This window comes from Brachionichthys hirsutus, chromosome 13, assembly GCF_040956055.1.
Source record: "Brachionichthys hirsutus isolate HB-005 chromosome 13, CSIRO-AGI_Bhir_v1, whole genome shotgun sequence".
Classification (NCBI taxonomy): Eukaryota; Metazoa; Chordata; class Actinopteri; order Lophiiformes; family Brachionichthyidae; genus Brachionichthys; species Brachionichthys hirsutus.
In genome coordinates this window covers 11,762,850-11,783,467 of record NC_090909.1, presented here as the reverse complement: position 1 = coordinate 11,783,467, position 20,618 = coordinate 11,762,850, and the positions used below count along the sequence as shown (strand labels likewise).

Genomic DNA, 20,618 nt, shown 5'->3' with positions numbered 1-20,618 from the left:
ATTATTACCGGCGAGGCGGAGGTTACGTAATCGCCGGCGTTTGTCTGTCTGTCCGTCCGACTGTCAGCAAGATAACTCGAAACGTTCCGGACGGATCCGGATGAGCGTCGGGAATGTTATTTCCCACAGTCTCTCCCAAGTGAAATTAAGCAAACAGTAAATTAGAGAGTTGATCAGGAAATCACACAGATATAAAAGCCAGAGCTTTAAAGCTGGTAAAGCTTTAATTTAAGCTCAAAGCAAACACAGCAAAACGTAGCAACGATATTTGATTCTAGAAACAGCAAGAACACAAACCCGAATCAGAACGTTTGAGTCGAGGATCCTGCGGTCCTCGGAGAAGTTGATCTCCACAATCAATAATCTTCTTGCTAATGCACATTCAAATTGTCTGTATACAACCTGCAACCAACAAATACTGAGCATTGAAATAATAGAATGTAATAATGAGTTTGATTCCAGGGGGCGTGGTCACACAAACGCACATTTCTCAACACAAATGACTTTCTGCGTTATTTGATGAATCCATTTTGTGCTGGATAACTTCCAAGAAAACGACATTTAAAGTCACGTTAAAGGCGATCGACTGGTAAAAAATAAGTATTGATTTCATCCAAATCATCTTCCATCGTAGTGCTGAAGAGTTCGCTAACGTTAGCGCGCCATGCAAGTAGCTACATCATGTAAAGACTCGAATTGATCGTCTCCCCGAGCTGAACGCAAGACTTCTGTTATTGGTCCATAACGAACACAGGGATGTCCATAAGCAGGATCAGCGGCAGGACCAACGCCGGGGGGGGGGGGGCGCTGTCAATCAATCACCACCTGGTAATGATTGGACCCGTTGGCATGGTAACGGGTCGGACACTCGACAGGATCCAAATTTGTCATGATGGTCTGGAGGGGATGTCTGGTGGCGTCCTCCGTCAGCACGGCCTGTCCCAGATCCTGGGGGAGGCTCCCCCCCCCCCCGGGAGGAGACCTCGGGGAAGACCCAGGACACGTTGAAGAGAACATGTCTCTTGGTTGGCCTGAGGACACCTCAAGATCCCCCTGAAAGAGCTGGAGGACGCGTCTGGGAAGAGGGACATGTCTGGGAAGAGGGACGCGTCTGGGAAGAGGGACGCGTCGGCATCCCTGCTCTCTCGCTGCTGCTTCCGCGACCCGGCAGGAGGACCGACGACCGGACCGTCCCGGGACGGATTGTACTCAGCCTCTAGTGGCTGATGTTCGTATATTAAATACAGTAGAGTACTTATCTGGTGTATTTATTTCATGTCTGTATGAAGTGATAAAAACTTATCTAAGAGCGTCCCGTTACCACGAGACGAGACGCATCAGGTCGGTGCGTCCGTCAGTAATAGCTGGGGGGGGGGGGGGGGGCATCTGCTGCTGCCGGGGGGGTCATGCAAAAAGGATGTCAGCAGCTTCTCTGTGTTGAATATTTGCATTGATTTGATATAAAACAGAAGGAACCGGAGTATTACGGGAATGCAAGAAGACAAACAGGAATGTCTCAGACGTCTCAAATCTAAAATCAAGGACGCCGTCCAGTAAAAAGAACGTTTCTGTTCACTGGTGTGGACAGCAGCAGCCCGCGTACTCTCAATCTGGGTCTCTGCCCCCCCCCCCCAGTCAGTAAAGGCTCCAGGATGACGGAGCACCCGGTTCTTCAGGGACAAGCTGCTTTCCACACGCACACGTTCAGTCCAGCTTCTCTTTCTGGACAAGTTTGGGAGCGTCTACGAAATCCAGTCCGTTGAAGAGGATGAGGCCCCCAGTTACCACGCTGGCGGACCCCCAGAACAGGACATAGATCAACGTCTCAGTCCACGTGTCACCTGGTGGGACGGAAGAGCTCACAAAGTCAGAGGGGGACTCAAGTACACGACAGAGTTTTAGTACTGCTCCTCTTACCAGCCATCAGCAGGCAGATGATGCACATGGAGAACGCCACCACCATGATGACCGGCAACTAGGACGAGAAGACAAATGAGACGAAGGACACGATGGGAGAACTCGTCTTCCATGGATATTCCTGAGCCCTTATTACCGTCTGAAACTTCCAGTCCTTGGTGTCATGTAATGGCGTCGTCCAATCGGTCTCATCGACAGCAAAGTTCCCCAGAAACAAATCGATGGAGTCCTGCATCGAAACACGGAACGAGAAATGAATCCGCAGAACCGGAGAGTAAAACGTTTCATTCATCGCTTCACTAAAAGAAGATGAAATGCAAAGTTGGTATGTTGGGACCTCCGAAAGACTCGCCCTGACAGTCCTAGCATTCGCTCTCATGTCCTCCCTCACTACGTCCATGTCTCTTCTCCTGGGTCGTCCTCTAGTCCTGTTCCCTGGCAGTTCCATCCTCAGCATCCTTCTACCGATATAGTCCCTGTCTCTCCTCTGGACATGTCCAAACCATCAAAGTCTGGTCTCTCTGACCTTGTCTCCAAAACGTCTAACCTTCACTGTCCCTCTTATTGTCTCATTTCTAATCCTGTCCAACCTGGTCACTCCCAAGGAGAACCTCAGCATCTTCATCTCCTCCACTTCTAGCTCCGCCTCCTGTCTTTTCCTCAGAGACACTCTGCTCTGTTGACCCGAGGTACCTGAAGTCCTCGACCTTCTTTATGTCTATTCTTGTAGCTTCACTGTCCCCCCCCCCCGGGGCCTTCTCATTTACTCACATTTTACTCTGTACTCTGTTTTACTCCTGCTCACCTTCATTCCTCAGATCATAACGTCATCTGCAAACATCACATTCCAAGGAGCTTCCCATCTCACCTCATGGCAAACAAAAAGGGGCTCAGAGCTGATCCCTGGTGCATCCCACCTCTACACTAAACTCCCCCGAGTCCCGACTCAGAACACAGGCCAAGACGACAGAGAGACGTCTCGAGACGCCCCCGAAGGTGCAGGGATGCGACCCTCTCCTCCTTTGGGGTAAACTCCGACACATGGGGCTAAGCCGTGGGGCTATACTGCATTTCATTACCTCGTACTTGTACATTTGTAATGACAATAAAGTTGAACTCAACCTTTAAGCAAGCCCACCGCCTTTCACCGTGGGCAACACCAGAGAAGGGGGGAGTCGAGCTCCTCTCATGGGGTTGAGTTCCAGAGCCCAAGCTGAGCACGGAGTGAACCCGACAATATCGAGTCTGTACTATCCCCCCCCCACACAAGCTCCGGATGGAGATTTCATGTACAAATAACCAACCAAAAAGCACTCCAGATCACAAAGCACTGCCCATTTACTGTGCAAATGTATGAAAATAAAATGTAGAACGTATAGCAGCGGTCCCCAACCACCGGGCCGTGGCAGGAAAAAGGTTGGGACCGCTGACGTATAGGACAAAGAATGTTAATATATGGATGAATAATATAAAACAGAAGTCCCATTGCTTCAGATTCAGGCTTCAAGAATTAACATTACCTCACATAAATATAATTCATTCATTGACATTGAGCCGGTTAATTGTACTTTTCATTTAGCTTTGTATGTTTTTTACCTTTTGTTACTTCTTCAAAAGATAGGAGCAGAGCTAGATAGATGACATAGATGTGTTTACAGCATATAAACGGACATGTGCCATTCAAACAGATTGCAGAGCAGACTCACCTGTCTGAAACCATCAGAGAAGTTGTTTTTGTAATATCGGATCATGGAATTCCAACCATCCATCAGGAGCCCCATCTGAGTCCGTTTCCCTGTCCTGAAATGGCAACAATACTTGGAATGACAGAGGAAAATCAAGTCTCAAGATAAGGAATCTGAACTATTCTGGCGAACTCTGACCTGACCCTGACCCCTCTATTATCACAATTTTCACTTCTATACGGCATGAAAGAGGTTTTTAGTGCAGTCCTGGGAACCTTGGACAGGTTTTTCCAAGAGAGAAAGATAATCATTTATTTTGAATAGAATTCAACCATTAAAACAAAAACACAATGTCTGTCTAGTTTGGTCATGAGTTCTGGATACTTTAATTTAACATCTAAAAGCAATATTCTTATCATACAGGGTCCTGGGAAAAACTCGTCAAAATGGACGTGGTGTACTTTTATTTCATTTGGGGATAGGGAAAGCAAAAAAGGCAGAAAACCCATGCTAAGAAAATGTTTTATATTGACAAAGGTTGTATTAAACATCATTTATCTGCATAACAGCTACAAAACAAAGCTGCTTTCTCTTAAGTGAAACCTTGTTGTCAGCAAATGGTTTGACAAGTTCTCAGGAAGAAAGAAAGGAAATCATGTTTCCGATCTATTTATTTAGTTTTCCCCGTTGGTGGAAAGACAGGCCAGGACATCACCGGGAAGCGCTACGGGAACAGACCAACCAGCCTGTTTGCTGCGTGAAAACCGACCTGGTGAAGTCCGTCTTCAAGGCACCGGTCCCAGCATACTGCTTGGCGCAGGCGTTAGCGTTGTCTGCCCAGGCTGCAGAAGGCAACACAGAATAATAGAGGATCATATCGTACACGGTGGGGCAAGAAAAGACGAGAGAGGTCTCTAATATTCATCATGGGTACCGGTACATTTCAGCTGTGAGAAACAAAAGATATCCAGGACATCATATTGTAGGTTTTTTAAACAATCGATTAGTAAATTCTTGCATATCGAGCATTTTGTACCTACAAGCAAGAATTCTGGCCTTCACAGAACCGTTAGGTCTTCTATCCTCCACTCGCTACCCGTTTGAACTTGTTACCCGTCTAAAAGACAACCGTCCACACCTTCACACAGACAGACTCCAATCTCCATCATGGGAGACCAGGGAGCTGCCCGAGTTCACCAGGGACAACATTGTACCGGTAGACCTGAGCCAAGCTGCAACCGGCAAGTGGCTGGTGAGACGAGCTCACCTGTCGGAGCAATTACAAGGAAACAGAAGAAATACAGGGCGGCACGGTGGCGTGGGTCAAACTACCAGATACAGGGCGGCGTGGGTTAAACGACCAGATACAGGGCGGCGTGGGTTAAACTACCAGATACAGGGCGGCACGGTGGCGTGGGTCAAACTACCAGATACAGGGCGGTACGGGTCAAACTACCAGATACAGGGCGGCAGGGTGGCGTGGGTCAAACTACCAGATACAGGGCGGGACGGTGGCGTGGGTCAAACTACCAGATACAGGGCGGTACGGGTCAAACTACCAGATACAGGGCGGCAGGGTGGCGTGGGTCAAACTACCAGATACAGGGCGGGACGGTGGCGTGGGTCAAACTACCAGATACAGGGCGGCACGGTGGCGTGGGTCAAACTACCAGATACAGGGCGGGACGGTGGCGTGGGTCAAACTACCAGATACAGGGCGGCACGGCGGCGTGGGTCAAACTACCAGATACAGGGCGACGTGGGTCAAACTACCAGATACAGGGCGGCATGGTGGCGTGGGTCACACTACCAGATACAGGGCGGCACGGTGGCGTGGGTCAAACTACCAGATACAGGGCGGCACGGTGGCGTGGGTCAAACTACCAGATACAGGGCGGCACGGTGGCGTGTTCACGTGGGTCAAAAGACCAGCTAGTGTGCAAACTCAAGAACAACAGGAAACGTTTGACCTCTGTCATTGCCAATCGGTTACATTACAAAGTATTGCATATACTAATATATATATAGTATATGCAATACTATAAACCAACCAAATATTTATTTTCTGGACCATTATGAAGATAAATAGTTTAAAGATCGCGTGATCTCCTGGATGTTTTAGTATTTTCTCCACGTTCGGTCTCAGTTGAGGTGAATGATGAATATTACAGATCAATATTACCGACCGCTAACCCCAACCCTTTTTCAGTGGGATAACTTCAATGGCGACTTGTTCAAAAGAAACAGTTCAGGACTTTGCTGCGTGACGGGGAGCCCACCGTTCTTGTACACCTTTTCAAAGTCTTCCTGCTCCTCAATATGTTGACCCATGTGAAGGACCCCCATTCTCTGTGGACACAAGGACACAGAAAGTCTAAAATCAATCTTCAGAGGTCACCAGGTGGGGATACTTGGCACCGGTGGCCCCAACCTTTCTGGGGAAAGTTCTGGATTATGTTGTATTGATTCATATCAAAAGTGATCAGAGAGACGTGTCTTAGAGTGGTTGAAGACTCCTTTTTCTCAGTGTGACTGAGAGGTTCGGGTACTCTGGTTCCTATTGGCAGCATTATTTCGGGGGGGGGGGTCCTACCTGTAGCTGAGACTGAAGTGAACGCCGGGCCAGCAGGCTCTGAATGACATTCGTACGGTCCAAGCAGTCCATGCAGTTACTCCGAAATGTCCCCTCCTGATTCGAGATCACCTTCCCGTCTGCATCCACAAGGAAATATCTGAATTCAAACGTAAACCGTTAGTCCTGATGCAGCGTGAAACAATATCGAACATAGGCTGCTGCATCATACACTATAAAAATACTCACCCAAATTCCTCCTGCATGTCAGCGACCATGTTCACTAGGAGCTGCAAGCGGTGCCACCTCATCCGGCTGCACTCCTTATGGAAGTCAAAGGCTATGTACCTAAACATGGCAAACGTTACTCACCACGACGACAGAAATGCTACTCGAGTCATAAAACATAACATGAAAGAAGCCAGCCGTCAGCCAGGAATGCTCCTCGCCTTACTTGATCATGCCATTTCCCAAGGTCGTCACCATCTTGTCAAACGCGAGCTCCAGTGGCTTTTCGGAACCATTTTGATTGATCTGCGATAAAAGGGCGTCAAGAATTCAGTGTAACGTAAATAACCTTTCATATTTGGAATGGATACTTTTATTTCTGCTGATGATAAAATCAACAGGTAGAAGAATTTCTCATTTAAATGTTCGTCTTACCAGGTTCAAAATAGTTTGCCTCCCGTAGAGAATAATCTGAGAGTCAAAGTGTCTCTGAAATCCATCCAACTGATCAGATGAAGACAGAAAGGACAATAAATCAAGATAAATACGACTTAAAATGCAGAATGTCCGTCGTATTCTTTAACAGCTTACTTGATTAATGGATTTGCTGATCTGTGGTTTCGGCTTGTACTTCAGATTGGGCCTTTGGGACCAGTAGAACGGGATAGAGCCTCTCGTCTGCGCAGAAGAGCAGCACGACGCACAGGCATCTCATTATAAGCTACCATAACGACCAAACGCACCACGACCGTGTCTTCCCTCGTCCCACAGCAGATGAACTTCAGCAGCTTTTGGCCAGCATGGCTTCTCTTCCTGCATCTTTGACCTACTCGTGCTTTAAAATTCGACAGGTGTTCTTCACGGTGATCCAAGTTGAATAATTTGTGTACAGAATTGATTTTTTAAATATCTTCATCACAAAAAGAAGAAGAACCATTTATCTATTCCACAATTTTGGAAGTGTGGCCCTGCAAGCAGTTTGAGGCGTTTATCTCTGCAGCCAACAATTTAAAAATGTATGTGTGGATGTATATTTATGTATATTTATGCATCTTGATGAATGCTGCTTTTTCACGGACCTAAACGTTTGAGGTGCCGTAATGCCAAGTAATGAAAAGCAGATCGAATTGAATTATTGGTGTGGAAATATCAGAGTATTCTGCAGTAACCATAATCCCAGCCCTAATCCAAACTGAGCCTTGCTGTCTGACCAAAGTGAAGCAGCTCAGATGAGGGCCTTTTGTTGGGACCCAGGTAGATGAGAAGCCGCCTCTGGAATGAGGTACCAGGTCTTCAAGCTTTGCTTTTAAATCCAGATGACTGTAGTCAGAGTCTGGAGGGGCGATGGGTTTGCTTGATGTATGGCCTCCTGGTCTGTGGTGTTCTGGTGCGAGTATGTGCGGGCCTGCGGAGACGGGGGCACCGTCAGGATGGGTTTTGGGGTTTTCGAGTAGGGCGGCTTGTCAACTATAAACCCTGATCTCTGAAATCTCTGGACACATTTTAGTTAGTGGGAGAAGGAAGCCATCGCCAGCTGGCTGCAGTCAGCAAGAAGACGTGACTTAAACCTGCATGGAGCTGGGCTAGCTGAGCTCTGGGCCCATCTTAACCAAGACACGGCTCAACTTTGTAAAGTTACATTGGAACTTGAAACTCAAAGCATTGAGGTATGATTTGACCATGGGCAAAAACGATTCCCCCCAAATCCCCACCGTGATCTCAGATTACGTGGCTTGCCTGAACAAATGAAGCCTTGGCGTTGTTGTGCTGCACTATCTGCTCTGTTTCCACATAGTTAGCAGCGTGGCCCTCTGAATCGATGCCTGCAGAGAGAACACAGAGGAGATGAAGCACGCCGTCAAGCGGAACGTTTCATTGGCTGAGCCTTGCATGCATGTACTGGAGCAAGGAACCTCGAGAACCACTGAATGTTTCCTTTAATTAGCCACAAACGTGAGGTTTTTCTTTCAAGTTGTTTGCATTTGGGAGCAGCCGAGGATCGACTGGTGATCCCCGTGGAACTACGGAGGAGGAGGGGGATGCAGATCCGGAGTTAACCCTCTACCATCCGTCACTACGGCTGTAGCACCAACACCACCAGAGTCAGTCTCTTCGGCCGGAGCTACCGGGCGTAGACAACGGGTCAAGCGGCGAGAAAGGCGACGGCGGTACAATCCGTGCCTTCCATCTGTTACAGGACACACGAGGTCTCTCCTGAAGAAGATGGCCGAGCAGGCGGTGTTAAAGCTGCAGCAGGGCGGCCTGACCAACCCCACGGAGACCTGGCTGAACTTGAGAGTGGTAAGGAGGCGGCTTCGTTCGTGAACACAAAGTGGTGTAAAGCCGGACACAGTCACGGCAAGGAGCAACATTGTGTCTGTAACATCTCTAACATCGCATGGCGGCTGGGGGCAATTCCTCTGGACGGGCAGACCGGGGTAGTGGTTCCTCTTTCCTTCCTGGTGTGCTCCAACTACAGGAGGATCACAATCCTCAGCCCCCCGGGGAGTCTTTTCCTGGTTGTTGGGAGAGGATTAGACCTCTAGTCGAACCTCGGACGCAGGAGGAACCATGTGCTTTTCATCCCGGTCGTGGAACACCGGACCAACTCGACTCCCTCTAGTGGTGAAGAAGGAGCTGAGCTCGAAGGCAAAGCTCTCCATTTACTGGTCAATCCTCCTTCACACCGAGGAGTCAGTTGAGGTGGGTGGGGCATCCATTTCGGCGTCCCTCCCTCCCGGGAGCCGGATTAGCGGTGGAAAATGGATGGACGGATACGTGTCCCTTTATATTGTCTATTGTGTTGCTGTGATGGTGAACTTTCTCCACTGAGGGATCAATAAAGTTTATTTTATCTCATTCATGTTTTCAAAACCATCAACAATTGGTAAGACTCTCACTCAAGTGCGATGGACGGTAGTTTACTCTGAGTACTCTGAGTACTATGTACTCAGCAATGCATTGAATGACGGATTGAGTGGCGCGGCGCGTTACCTCGTACATAGTAGCGAACACCAGCTCGGAAACAGCTCCTCCTGGAAACGATGCTCCAGTCAAACACCCGTCCGTTGACGCAGCTCGACTTCATGATGATGACTGGTCAACAGATTTGTTAAGAAACCAGCCGTACCAGCATCGATACCCGAGACCTGTCCGTCAATCACAGTTCTTCACGGATCTCGATTCGGGTTCTTGGGAGAGACTTTTTAACAGAGATATTTAATCTCAAAGAATATTTGAAAGTTACACTTTTTTACTCAGAGGGCAGCACGTTGGTGCAGCGGTCAGCGCTGTTGCCTCACAGCAAGGTCACAGGTTGGAATCAGACTTGCGGCCTTTCTGTGACGAGTTGGCAGGTTCTCCCAGTGCCTGTGTGGGTTCTCCGGCTTCCTCCCATCAACAAGAACACGCTAATTAGGTGATTTGGTTACGCTAAATCGTCCCTCGGTGTGAATGTGTGTGTGTGTGTGTGTGGCCCCGCGATGAACTGGCGGCTTGTCCAGGGTGGACCCCGCCTCTCGCCCGCTGGCTGCTGGGATAGGCTCCAGCACGACCCAGGAACGGACAGAGCGCTCAAGAAGATGAAAGAATAGCCGGAGTTCATGATTTGCAGGCTGCGAGGAACCCTCTACAGCAATCTTGCTGTGATTTTTTTAATTTGATTGTTTTGATGGTGCATCATGAAAAAACAAAACAACTCAGTGCCAGAAAAACAGTCTAATTTCTTATAAAATATCAAGTGTCAGTGTGAATTCAAGGGACATAAGTGGATACGAGGCAGTAAGTGTGAGCAGTTTGATGTTATTTGTTCTCTCTGCCCGGTTACCTGTGTGTAGCTTAGCTACATGTTGTAGCTTGCTTGTTAGCTTAGGCTGGAGAATCAGAAACCACACGGGGACTATTATATCAGAGCCCTGTTGTATGAACAGGAAGCACATTGAAAGCCATCAAGGCTCCAATTAACCAACACTTTTAATGTATCTACGTTTAACTTAATGTTTCACTTGGATGGCATCACAAAAATCTGACATGAATCTCGTCCCAATCAGTCATGAAAATAATGTCCATTTAAAGTTTTGTGACAGGAGTGATGAACTGACATAAACAAGAAAGGATACAGCCATGGACAACGGGAGAGACAAACTTGTGCAACTGTAAGATAAAGCGGCGTGAGACAATTACACGACTTCCATCAACGCAAAAGGAAAACCTTAAATCTTCCTTTGTAACTTTGATGTTCCACAATGAGATCATTTCAAACCCTTTTCTTAAACGCGTTCTAAACAGCATATCTATTCTCAGAACATTTGCAAACTGTCTGACAATCATCTCTGTAAACACCATGGCATGATGGAAGTATGAATAAAAGCCATAAAAAAAGATTATTTTTGAAAACTCATTTCAAAAATAAATAAAACAGTCGACCTATTTGAAAAGAAAAGAGTTTTTTTTCTGAGAGCGGATAAATAGAAGCTGTAACAATCAAATATGCAGTGATTGTAGTGAAAGTACCTGAACTTGAGGACAGTTCCTAATTCAGTATTTCTCAGAGGGAAAAATAAAATGGATCTCACCTCTGGCTGTGCAATGAATTCCCTTAACAGGTGGCCATTCCAGACGAACCGCTGATCTGCCTGCAACGAGCACCACAAGTCATGAATCACATCCAGGAGAGAACCCATCAATCAGAAAACCTCCCACCAACAGACCGACAACAAACAGTTCCCACTCGAGATGCACTTTTACTGAACACGAACAGAAAACCACATTCATCCTTATCTCTGTCCGTTCAACTCGGACAGATTCATAAGAAGTCACTTGAACTTTAAATTATATGACAACAACCCAATCACGCGAGGGCATCGGGGATCTCCAACACATGTCAAAGGCCTGGTGGAGGGAGGAGGGAGGAAGCAGCTTTTACACTAGCTATAACCTAAACCTATAGAGAGCAATTCTATAGACAAGAATTCACAGAAATGAAAAAACACTTTTCTGGAGACTGAATGAAGTCGTCATCCATTTCATCCTGTTCTGCAATTCCACATCTTTCATAGTGTTTATTTAGCCGTTCCTTGTCGTGCACCGTCTGAATGAATAAAGGAATCTGAACCTTCTTCAGCTCTAAATGACAGTTAGAGAGTCCGGGGACGTAGGAAAGATAAAACCGTCAGGACAACAAAACTCATCAGGAGCCATCGTCGTTCATAAGGGGGGGCGTTGACCCCGCCCTCGTGGGCGCTGCGTTGAGCTGCACCCAGGCGCGGTCGGTCGTTGTGTTTGGGGGACAGACGCACCGGCTGTACGTTGCTTATAGACGATCTCTCAACCCTCCTCCTCCGTTCAGAGACGGCTTCATTAACTCGTCGCTCAAAACAAAAACAAGGAACATACAACACAGCTAGCTGCTACTGCTAACAATGAGACTGCTAGCTGGCAAGCATCAACGCAGGAAGAGCGCCCCCCGATGCGAAGACAGCAGGGAGCAAGAGAAGATTTATGCATTTTGTTTGTTTCTGTGTGTACACTGTATATGTACCCGTTTTTCTAATATGTGAAGTCATCCACCAATAAGCACGCTGGCCCGTCTTACCCGCTCCAGGATGCTCATTTCCTGGAACTCAGGACTGGTGTTTGCCAAGCGCTGCAGAGTGTGGGTCAGGTCGTAATCTCTAGCGAAGTAGAAGCCGTCCGTCTGGAGCACACTGTTGATCATGGACAGGAACGTCTTGTTGTCTTGCATCTGAAACGAGAGACAGATTAAGGGCACAATCAGATGGTTAGCAGGAGCTAGCGTAGCACAAGCAGTGCCTCCTTTGGGCGGGTCCCAAGCCCGGATAAAGGCAGAGGGTTGCGTCAGGAATGGCGTCCACCATAAACATTTGCCAAACATGCAAATCAATGTAAATAAGAAAGTCGTACCGGGTCGGTCGAGGCTCAGCGACGACCAGCAGCAGCGCCGCTCACCTTTTTATTTTACTTTATTTAAACATTAAACACACGACCTGCGCCGCAACTCACCCGCCCCATCTCGTAACGTGAACACGAGGAGAACAGCAGCTCCACCCCGCCCCCGACTGGAGCACCAACCAACCAGGTGAATGAATCAGGTGTGTTGTTCACACGGTGCACTCATTTATCTCTGTTGTAAAGTAGCTTGTCTCATGTAGCGCTAAAGGCTAATTACGCTACCCATAATAACCAGTTAATGACATCACAGAGCGTGGTGACGACGACGGCCACACAACCAGACCACACAGCGTGGTGACGACGAACACACAACCAGACCACACAGCGTGGTGACGACGACGAACACACAACCAGACCACACAGCGTGGTGACGACGACGAACACACAACCAGACCACACAGCGTGGTGACGACGACGGCCACACAACCAGACCACACAGCGTGGTGACGACGACGAACACACAACCAGACCACACAGCGTGGTGACGACGACGGCCACACAACCAGACCACACAGCGTGGTGATGACGACGAACACACAACCAGACCACACAGCGTGGTGACGACGACGATCACACAACCAGACCACACAGCGTGGTGACGATGACGAACACACAACCAGACCACACAGCGTGGTGACGACGACGGCCACACAACCAGACCACACAGCGTGGTGACGACGACGGCCACACAACCAGACCACACAGCGTGGTGACGACGACGAACACACAGCCAGACCACACAGCGTGGTGACGACGACGGCCACACAACCAGACCACACAGCGTGGTGACGACGACGAAAACACAACCAGACCACACAGCGTGGTGACGACGACGGCCACACAACCAGACCACACAGCGTGGTGACGACGACGGCCACACAACCAGACCACACAGCGTGGTGACGACGACGGCCACACAACCAGACCACACAGCGTGGTGACGACGACGGCCACACAACCAGATCACACAGCGTGGTGATGACGACAAACACACAATCAGACCACACAGCGTGGTGACGACGACAAACACACAACCAGACCACACAGCGTGGTGACGACGACGGCCACACAACCAGATCACACAGCGTGGTGACGACGACGGCCACACAACCAGACCACACAGCGTGGTGACGACGACGAACACACAACCAGAACACACAGCGTGGTGACGATGACGAAAACAGAACCAGACCCCACAGCGTGGTGACGACGACGGCCACACAACCAGACCACACAGCGTGGTGACGACGACGGCCACACAACCAGACCACACAGCGTGGTGACGACGACGGCCACACAACCAGATCACACAGCGTGGTGATGACGACAAACACACAATCAGACCACACAGCGTGGTGACGACGACGGCCACACAACCAGACCACACAGCGTGGTGACGACGACGAACACACAACCAGACCACACAGCGTGGCGACGACGACGGCCACACAACCAGACCACACAGCGTGGTGACGACGACGAACACACAACCAGACCACACAGCGTGGTGACGACGACGGCCACACAACCAGACCACACAGCGTGGTGACGACAACAAACACACAACCAGACCACACAGCGTGGTGACAACGGCCACACAACCAGACCACACAGCGTGGTGACGACGACGGCCACACAACCAGACCACACAGCGTGGTGACGACGACGAACACACAACCAGACCACACAGCGTGGTGACGACGACGGCCACACAACCAGACCACACAGCGTGGTGACGACGACGAACACACAACCAGACCACACAGCGTGGTGACGACGACGGCCACACAACCAGACCACACGGCGTGGTGACGACGACGAACACACAACCAAACCACACGGCGTGGTGACGACGACGAACACACAACCAGACCACACAGCGTGGTGACGACGACGGCCACACAACCAGACCACACAGCGTGGTGACGACGACGAACACACAACCAGACCACACAGCGTGGTGACGACGACGGCCACACAACCAGACCACACAGCGTGGTGACGACGACGAACACACAACCAGACCACACAGCGTGGTGACGACGACGGCCACACAACCAGACCACACAGCGTGGTGACGACAACAAACACACAACCAGACCACACAGCGTGGTGACGACGACGGCCACACAACCAGACCACACAGCGTGGTGACGACGACGGCCACACAACCAGACCACACAGCGTGGTGACGACGACGAACACACAACCAGACCACACAGCGTGGTGACGACGACGGCCACACAACCAGACCACACAGCGTGGTGACGACGACGAACACACAACCAGACCACACAGCGTGGTGACGACGACGGCCACACAACCAGACCACACAGCGTGGTGACGACGACGGCCACACAACCAGACCACACAGCGTGGTGACGACGACGGCCACACAACCAGACCACACGGCGTGGTGACGACGACGAACACACAACCAGACCACACGGCATGGTGACGACAACGAACACACAACCAGACCACACGGCATGGTGACGACAACGAACACACAACCAGACCACACAGCGTGGTGACGACGACGATCACACAACCAGACCACACAGCGTGGTGATGATGACGAACACACAACCAGACCACACAGCGTGGTGACGACGACGAACACACAACCAGACCACACAGCGTGGTGACGACGACGGCCACACAACCAGACCACACAGCGTGGTGACGACGACGAACACACAACCAGACCACACAGCGTGGTGACGACGACGGCCACACAACCAGACCACACAGCGTGGTGACGACGACAAACACACAACCAGACCACACAGCGTGGTGACGACGACGAACACACAACCAGACCACACAGCGTGGTGATGACGACAAACACACAACCAGACCACACAGCGTGGTGACGACGACGATCACACAACCAGACCACACAGCGTGGTGACGACGACGAACACACAACCAGACCACACAGCGTGGTGACGACGACGGCCACACAACCAGACCACACAGCGTGGTGACGACGACGGCCACACAACCAGACCACACAGCGTGGTGACGACGACGAACACACAGCCAGACCACACAGCGTGGTGACGACGACGGCCACACAACCAGACCACACAGCGTGGTGACGACGACGAAAACACAACCAGACCACACAGCGTGGTGACGACGACGGCCACACAACCAGACCACACAGCGTGGTGACGACGACGGCCACACAACCAGACCACACAGCGTGGTGACGGTTGCTGCTGGGATTGTAGAACAAGCTCCGGTGTCATTCTGTAAATTAAAGTGGTTCTTAAAGACAGATTATTTACGAGACATTGACCTTCCCTATAAATCGAAGCGGCCAGAAGTCCTTCATCAAATTCTTCTCTTTGTATTGATAAACACAATTATCACACAAGAGACGCTACAGCGAGAAAATGTATTTGACCAAAAGTAAGTATTAAGAAAACCCTCACAAATAGAGCAACGTATGGAACATGCTAATGCTAATGCTAATAATTATCAGGGAAGAAACAATACAAATATTTAAATCAATACTGAAGCTATTTTTATCAACCAAGATGGTCTGAAAGTAAATTCACTTGAGGCGAATGAAACGTGTATAATTGTACCAACAATGTATTGATTGATTGACTATATTCTGTATATTGTACGGTTGTTGTTTTGGACCCCAGTACAGAATGGGAGCGGTCTGATATTCCCTGTCCACCTGCGCCCCCCCTCGAGGGACGGGAGTCTCTGGTCTCCGTCACGATACGAGTCCTTCAAGATACATCTGTTCAAACCTCCGATTCGATTCACTCGCTTCCCACGATGCATCTGGATTCGGTTTCAGTATTTTAGGGTTTTTAGGTTTGTGTACCCTACACTCATTCCCATCTTAGTTTTAACTATATTAATAAAAGCAAGCAATGTAGTTATTTTATAGAAATGAATAAAGCAATTCAGTAACTTTAATTTATTTAAGGTATTAAATTCCAGGCACGTCAAAAATTGCCGTATTTTTCAGAACTGTAAACAAAGTGACAAAAACTGTAAACAATATCTTCAGATATGGTCAAATAGAAAACTGTTCACCATCAGGCTGTAGCGTCACCAGCTTTTTTATTCTCTTAATGCCCAAATACCGTAGTTTATTCACCATAAACTGAAAACATATTTATTAAGATTCACAAACATTCCATCAGAGGAATGACGTCTAAAAGTAAACTTTTATTAAAGTCGTAAATCGCGTTTAACCGATACAATAATCTGAAATCCGATGTACTCTAAAGTTTATCCCTTAAAATGAATCGATCCGTCACTCCGATGCACTCGCATGTGCAAAACCGTGCATCGCTACAAATGGTTTGTTTTTTCCATCCCTAGTATATATATATATACATATATATACACACGTCACGGTAGCAAAGGTATGGATTTATATACAGTAGTCCCTCGATATAATGCGGTTCATCTTCCGTGACTTCGCTGCTTCGCAGAGTTTTTTTATCGCAATTTCAGATTTTATTTTTTGCACTTGAACGCGCCTTGAAACGGCGCAAGACGAAGGGGCGCGGTCGGAGGAACTGTGAAATACGTGCGAGTTGCTATTAATAACTTCTCATGTGTTCAACCTCGTAGGTTGATCATTAAAATTAAATTTGTTATTTCTAAAAGCTATCATGTTTATTTGTTAAGAGTTTGTTTTATAGCGCTCTTATTCTCTGTGTAAAAAGAGGCTTTTATTTTGTAGGAGCATAAACGTCACGTCCCTTTTGGGCTTCGTTTCTTCCTATTGATATATGTTGCCGCTGCCGTTCCGCTGTGCTAAGCTATCCAATAAAGCAGCATGAGAGGCTAAAGACAGCACGAGTAGAATATTTGTTCTTCTGCACTCCAAGCGGCTCTTTCCTCGACCTGCACGCCTTAACATTATTAACAGGAAAACGTTTACTGTACGTACTATATATTTATATTCATCAAACAAATGTTTAGTTCTGAAAAGGTTCTGATCTTTGGTTTCATTCTATAATACTGAAACAATCTATTTAGATTAATGCCTGACTGTTAAACGTGTATAAAGTGTGTGGTGAGGGGTTTTACAGCCCTAAAACATTTATGTACATGTATAATAATTGTAAAAAAATAAAGATTACTACATTGCGGATTTCACTTATTGCGGGTTGTTTTTGGAACGTAACCCCCGCGGAAAAAGAGGGACTACTGTATATACACATATATACACACACACACGTCATGGTAGCAAAGGTATGGATTTATATATATACATATATATATATAAATACTGTATATATGCGTTTGGGGATTGAATGAGTTAAAGGAATCACTCAAATAGCAAGAGATCAGCGTTTCCCCATTTCTGATGATCTCATGAAATAAACTCGTCGAGCCCTTTGCTGGACGATGGACCACTTTGGGACATGAGACAACCTGCGAGGGACTTCAGAGGACCCTACCTGGGAGTCTGTCAGGTGTAGGACGGTCTTTTTATAAGAGATGATGTCGAAGTCGTGAGCTTTCCACACCGCGTGGCCCAGCAGGTCTCCCACCTTGGTGGTCTTTGTGATAACGACCAGGTACATTCCTGGAGGTGCAGAAGAACACGACGTTGAGACCCCCCCGGGCTTCCCGCCGTCCACAGGCCGGCTGGAGCGGAGCGAACTCACCCGCCACCAAACGAATGTTCCCCATGAGTCCACATATGGGCCTCGTCTCAGCATAGACAGGGATGTCCCTCCTCCCTGGGGGACACAGCAGACACACAATGACTCTGCTGCAACACTCGATGCGTCCTCAGGATGACGGCACAAATCAAAAGACTCGAGTTCCTGATACGAGAAGGACTTCCTTTCCGTTTCCTGGCTGGAGACACGTCTTCGTACGAGCGTGTCCTTGTGTCTGCTGTCCCGATAAGCCGCTCGTTTAAAGAACTTCATTTGTGTCAAATGTTTGTATTTTTTTAACGTCATAACCCTTTTTACACGAAAAAGAAAACAGAAATACAACAACGAAGGCTTTCACTGAAGTATTTATATAGATATATCCTAACAGTAAAGGATATTTTACACAACACAAATCACTATAATACTCAATGTACTCTTAAACCATTCCATGTTACTTTAACATCTATTGTTTGACATGTTTTCATTTCATCTCTGCAGTTATTCCGTAAATAGACCCGACTGTAGAAATACCGTGAAGTTTAACGCTTGCTGTCACGGCGGGATTTGGGAACTCGCTCGTTCCCTCGGGCTTTCGGAACGTTCCCTCGGATTTTAGGAGCGTTCCCTCGGATTTTAGGAGCGTTCCCTCGGATTTTAGGAGCGTTCCCTCGGATTTTAGGAGCGTTCCCTCGGGTTTTAGGAACGTTCCCTCGGGTTTTAGGAACGTTCCCTCGGATTTTAGGAGCGTTCCCTCGGGTTTTAGGAACGTTCCCTCTGGGTTTAGGAACGTTCCCTCGGATTTTAGGAGCGTTCCCTCTGGTTTTAGGAACGTTCCCTCGGATTTTAGGAGCGTTCCCTCGGATTTTAGGAGCGTTCCCTCGGATTTTAGGAACGTTCCCTCTGGGTTTAGAAGCGTTCCCTCGGGCTTTAGGAGCGTTCCCTCGGATTTTAGGAACGTTCCCTTGGATTTTAGGAGCGTTCCCTCGGATTTTAGGAACGTTCCCTCGGATTTTAGGAGCGTTCCCTCGGATTTTAGGAGCGTTCCCTCGGGTTTTATGAACATTCCCTCGGGCTTTAGGAGCGTTCCCTCGGATTTTAGGAACGTTCCCTTGGATTTTAGGAGCGTTCCCTCGGATTTTAGGAGCGTTCCCTCGGATTTTAGGAGCGTTCCCTCGGATTTTAGGAACGTTCCCTCTGGGTTTAGAAGCGTTCCCTCGGGCTTTAGGAGCGTTCCCTCGGATTTTAGGAGCGTTCCCTCGGATTTTAGGAGCGTTCCCTCGGATTTTAGGAACGTTCCCTCGGATTTTAGGAGCGTTCCCTCGGATTTTAGGAGCGTTCCCTCGGATTTTAGGAGCGTTCCCTCGGGTTTTAGGAACATTCCCTCGGGCTTTAGGAGCGTTCCCTCGGGTCTCAGGAGCGTTCCCTTGGATTTTAGGAGCGTTCCCTCGGATTTTAGGAACGTTCCCTCGGATTTTAGGAGCGTTCCCTCGGATTTTAGGAGCGTTCCCTCGGATTTTAGGAGCGTTCCCTCGGGTTTTAGGAACATTCCCTCGGGCTTTAGGAGCGTTCCCTCGGGTCTCAGGAGCGTTCCCTTGGATTTTAGGAACGTTTCATAACAACATAGTGATGAGAGCGGCCTCTCCCAGAACTTCCTGGTTCCTCGCCGGTTCTTACCCGTCAGAGTCATCTCGGTGGACAGCCTGTCAATGACGAGGATCTCATCGAACCCACCGCCACAAGCCTCGATGTAGAACTTCTCCGGTGTGGTGTGTCTGGAGGAGGAAGAGGAGGAAGAGGAGCACGTTAAACCCCACAAAGACGCCTTTTAGCTCATGCAGCATTGTAGCAGCAGGTAGCTTTTAGCTCATGTAGCATTGTAGCAGCAGGTAGCCTTTAGCTCATGTAGCATTGTAGCAGCAGGTAGCTTTTAGCTCACGTAGCAGCAGGTTGTTTTTAGCTCATGTAGCAGCAGGTAGCTTTTAGCTCATGTAGCAGCAGCTAGCCTTTAGCTCATGTAGCATTGTAGCAGAAGGTAGCCTTTAGCCCATGTAGCATTGTAGCAGCAGGTTGCTTTTAGCTCATGTAGCATTGTAGCAGCAGGTAGCCTTTAGCTTATGTAGCATTGTAGCAGCAGGTTGCTTTTAGCTCATGTAGCATTGTAGCAGCAGGTAGCCTTTAGCTTATGTAGCATTGTAGCAGCAGGTTGCTTTTAGCTCATGTAGCCTGTCCGCGAATCAGACCGAACTCCGTTTCGCGATGACGGACGTCCATTCTCGGACACACGACGCTGGCTCGGCTGGATTCCGTCCCCTGTCCCCTGTCCCCCGTCCCCCCCGGGACAGTAACCCAAACCGACGATGTTTATTTCTGTCGCTTACAGGTTAAAGCTGTCAGGGGTGCTCGCCATCTTTCCTGTCGTTTGACCTCAGTGACGTGGCAAAAACGCATTTGCTACTTGATAAGGAAGCGCAGATTCTTATTCCTCTTCTTCTTCGTCTTCTCCTTCTTCTTCCTCTGGTGTTTGACGCCGGCTGGCCACCTGCGGGAAGGGGAATTACTGCCCCCTACTGACCCGGTGTGGCTCAGGCACCT

The 20,618-nt window shown here is 48.7% G+C and overlaps 1 protein-coding gene across 1 annotated transcript; it reads right to left on the bottom strand.

The window, feature by feature from the left end:
• Nucleotides 1-127: 127 nt before the first annotated feature.
• Nucleotides 128-20,535, bottom strand: sacm1la (SAC1 like phosphatidylinositide phosphatase a). The gene is made up of 20 exons (XM_068746988.1): nucleotides 20,405-20,535; nucleotides 19,701-19,798; nucleotides 18,030-18,104; nucleotides 17,820-17,947; nucleotides 11,996-12,145; nucleotides 10,977-11,036; nucleotides 10,521-10,554; nucleotides 9,397-9,498; nucleotides 8,140-8,225; nucleotides 6,994-7,080; nucleotides 6,838-6,906; nucleotides 6,629-6,708; nucleotides 6,424-6,522; nucleotides 6,196-6,334; nucleotides 5,882-5,951; nucleotides 4,372-4,444; nucleotides 3,624-3,717; nucleotides 2,054-2,146; nucleotides 1,918-1,975; nucleotides 128-1,841 (listed from the first exon to the last, which is right to left on the bottom strand). The coding sequence occupies exons 1-20, from the start codon at nucleotides 20,431-20,433 to the stop codon at nucleotides 1,705-1,707; spliced, it is 1,761 nt and encodes a 586-aa protein (XP_068603089.1). The 5' UTR covers nucleotides 20,434-20,535; the 3' UTR covers nucleotides 128-1,704.
• Nucleotides 20,536-20,618: the final 83 nt, after the last annotated feature.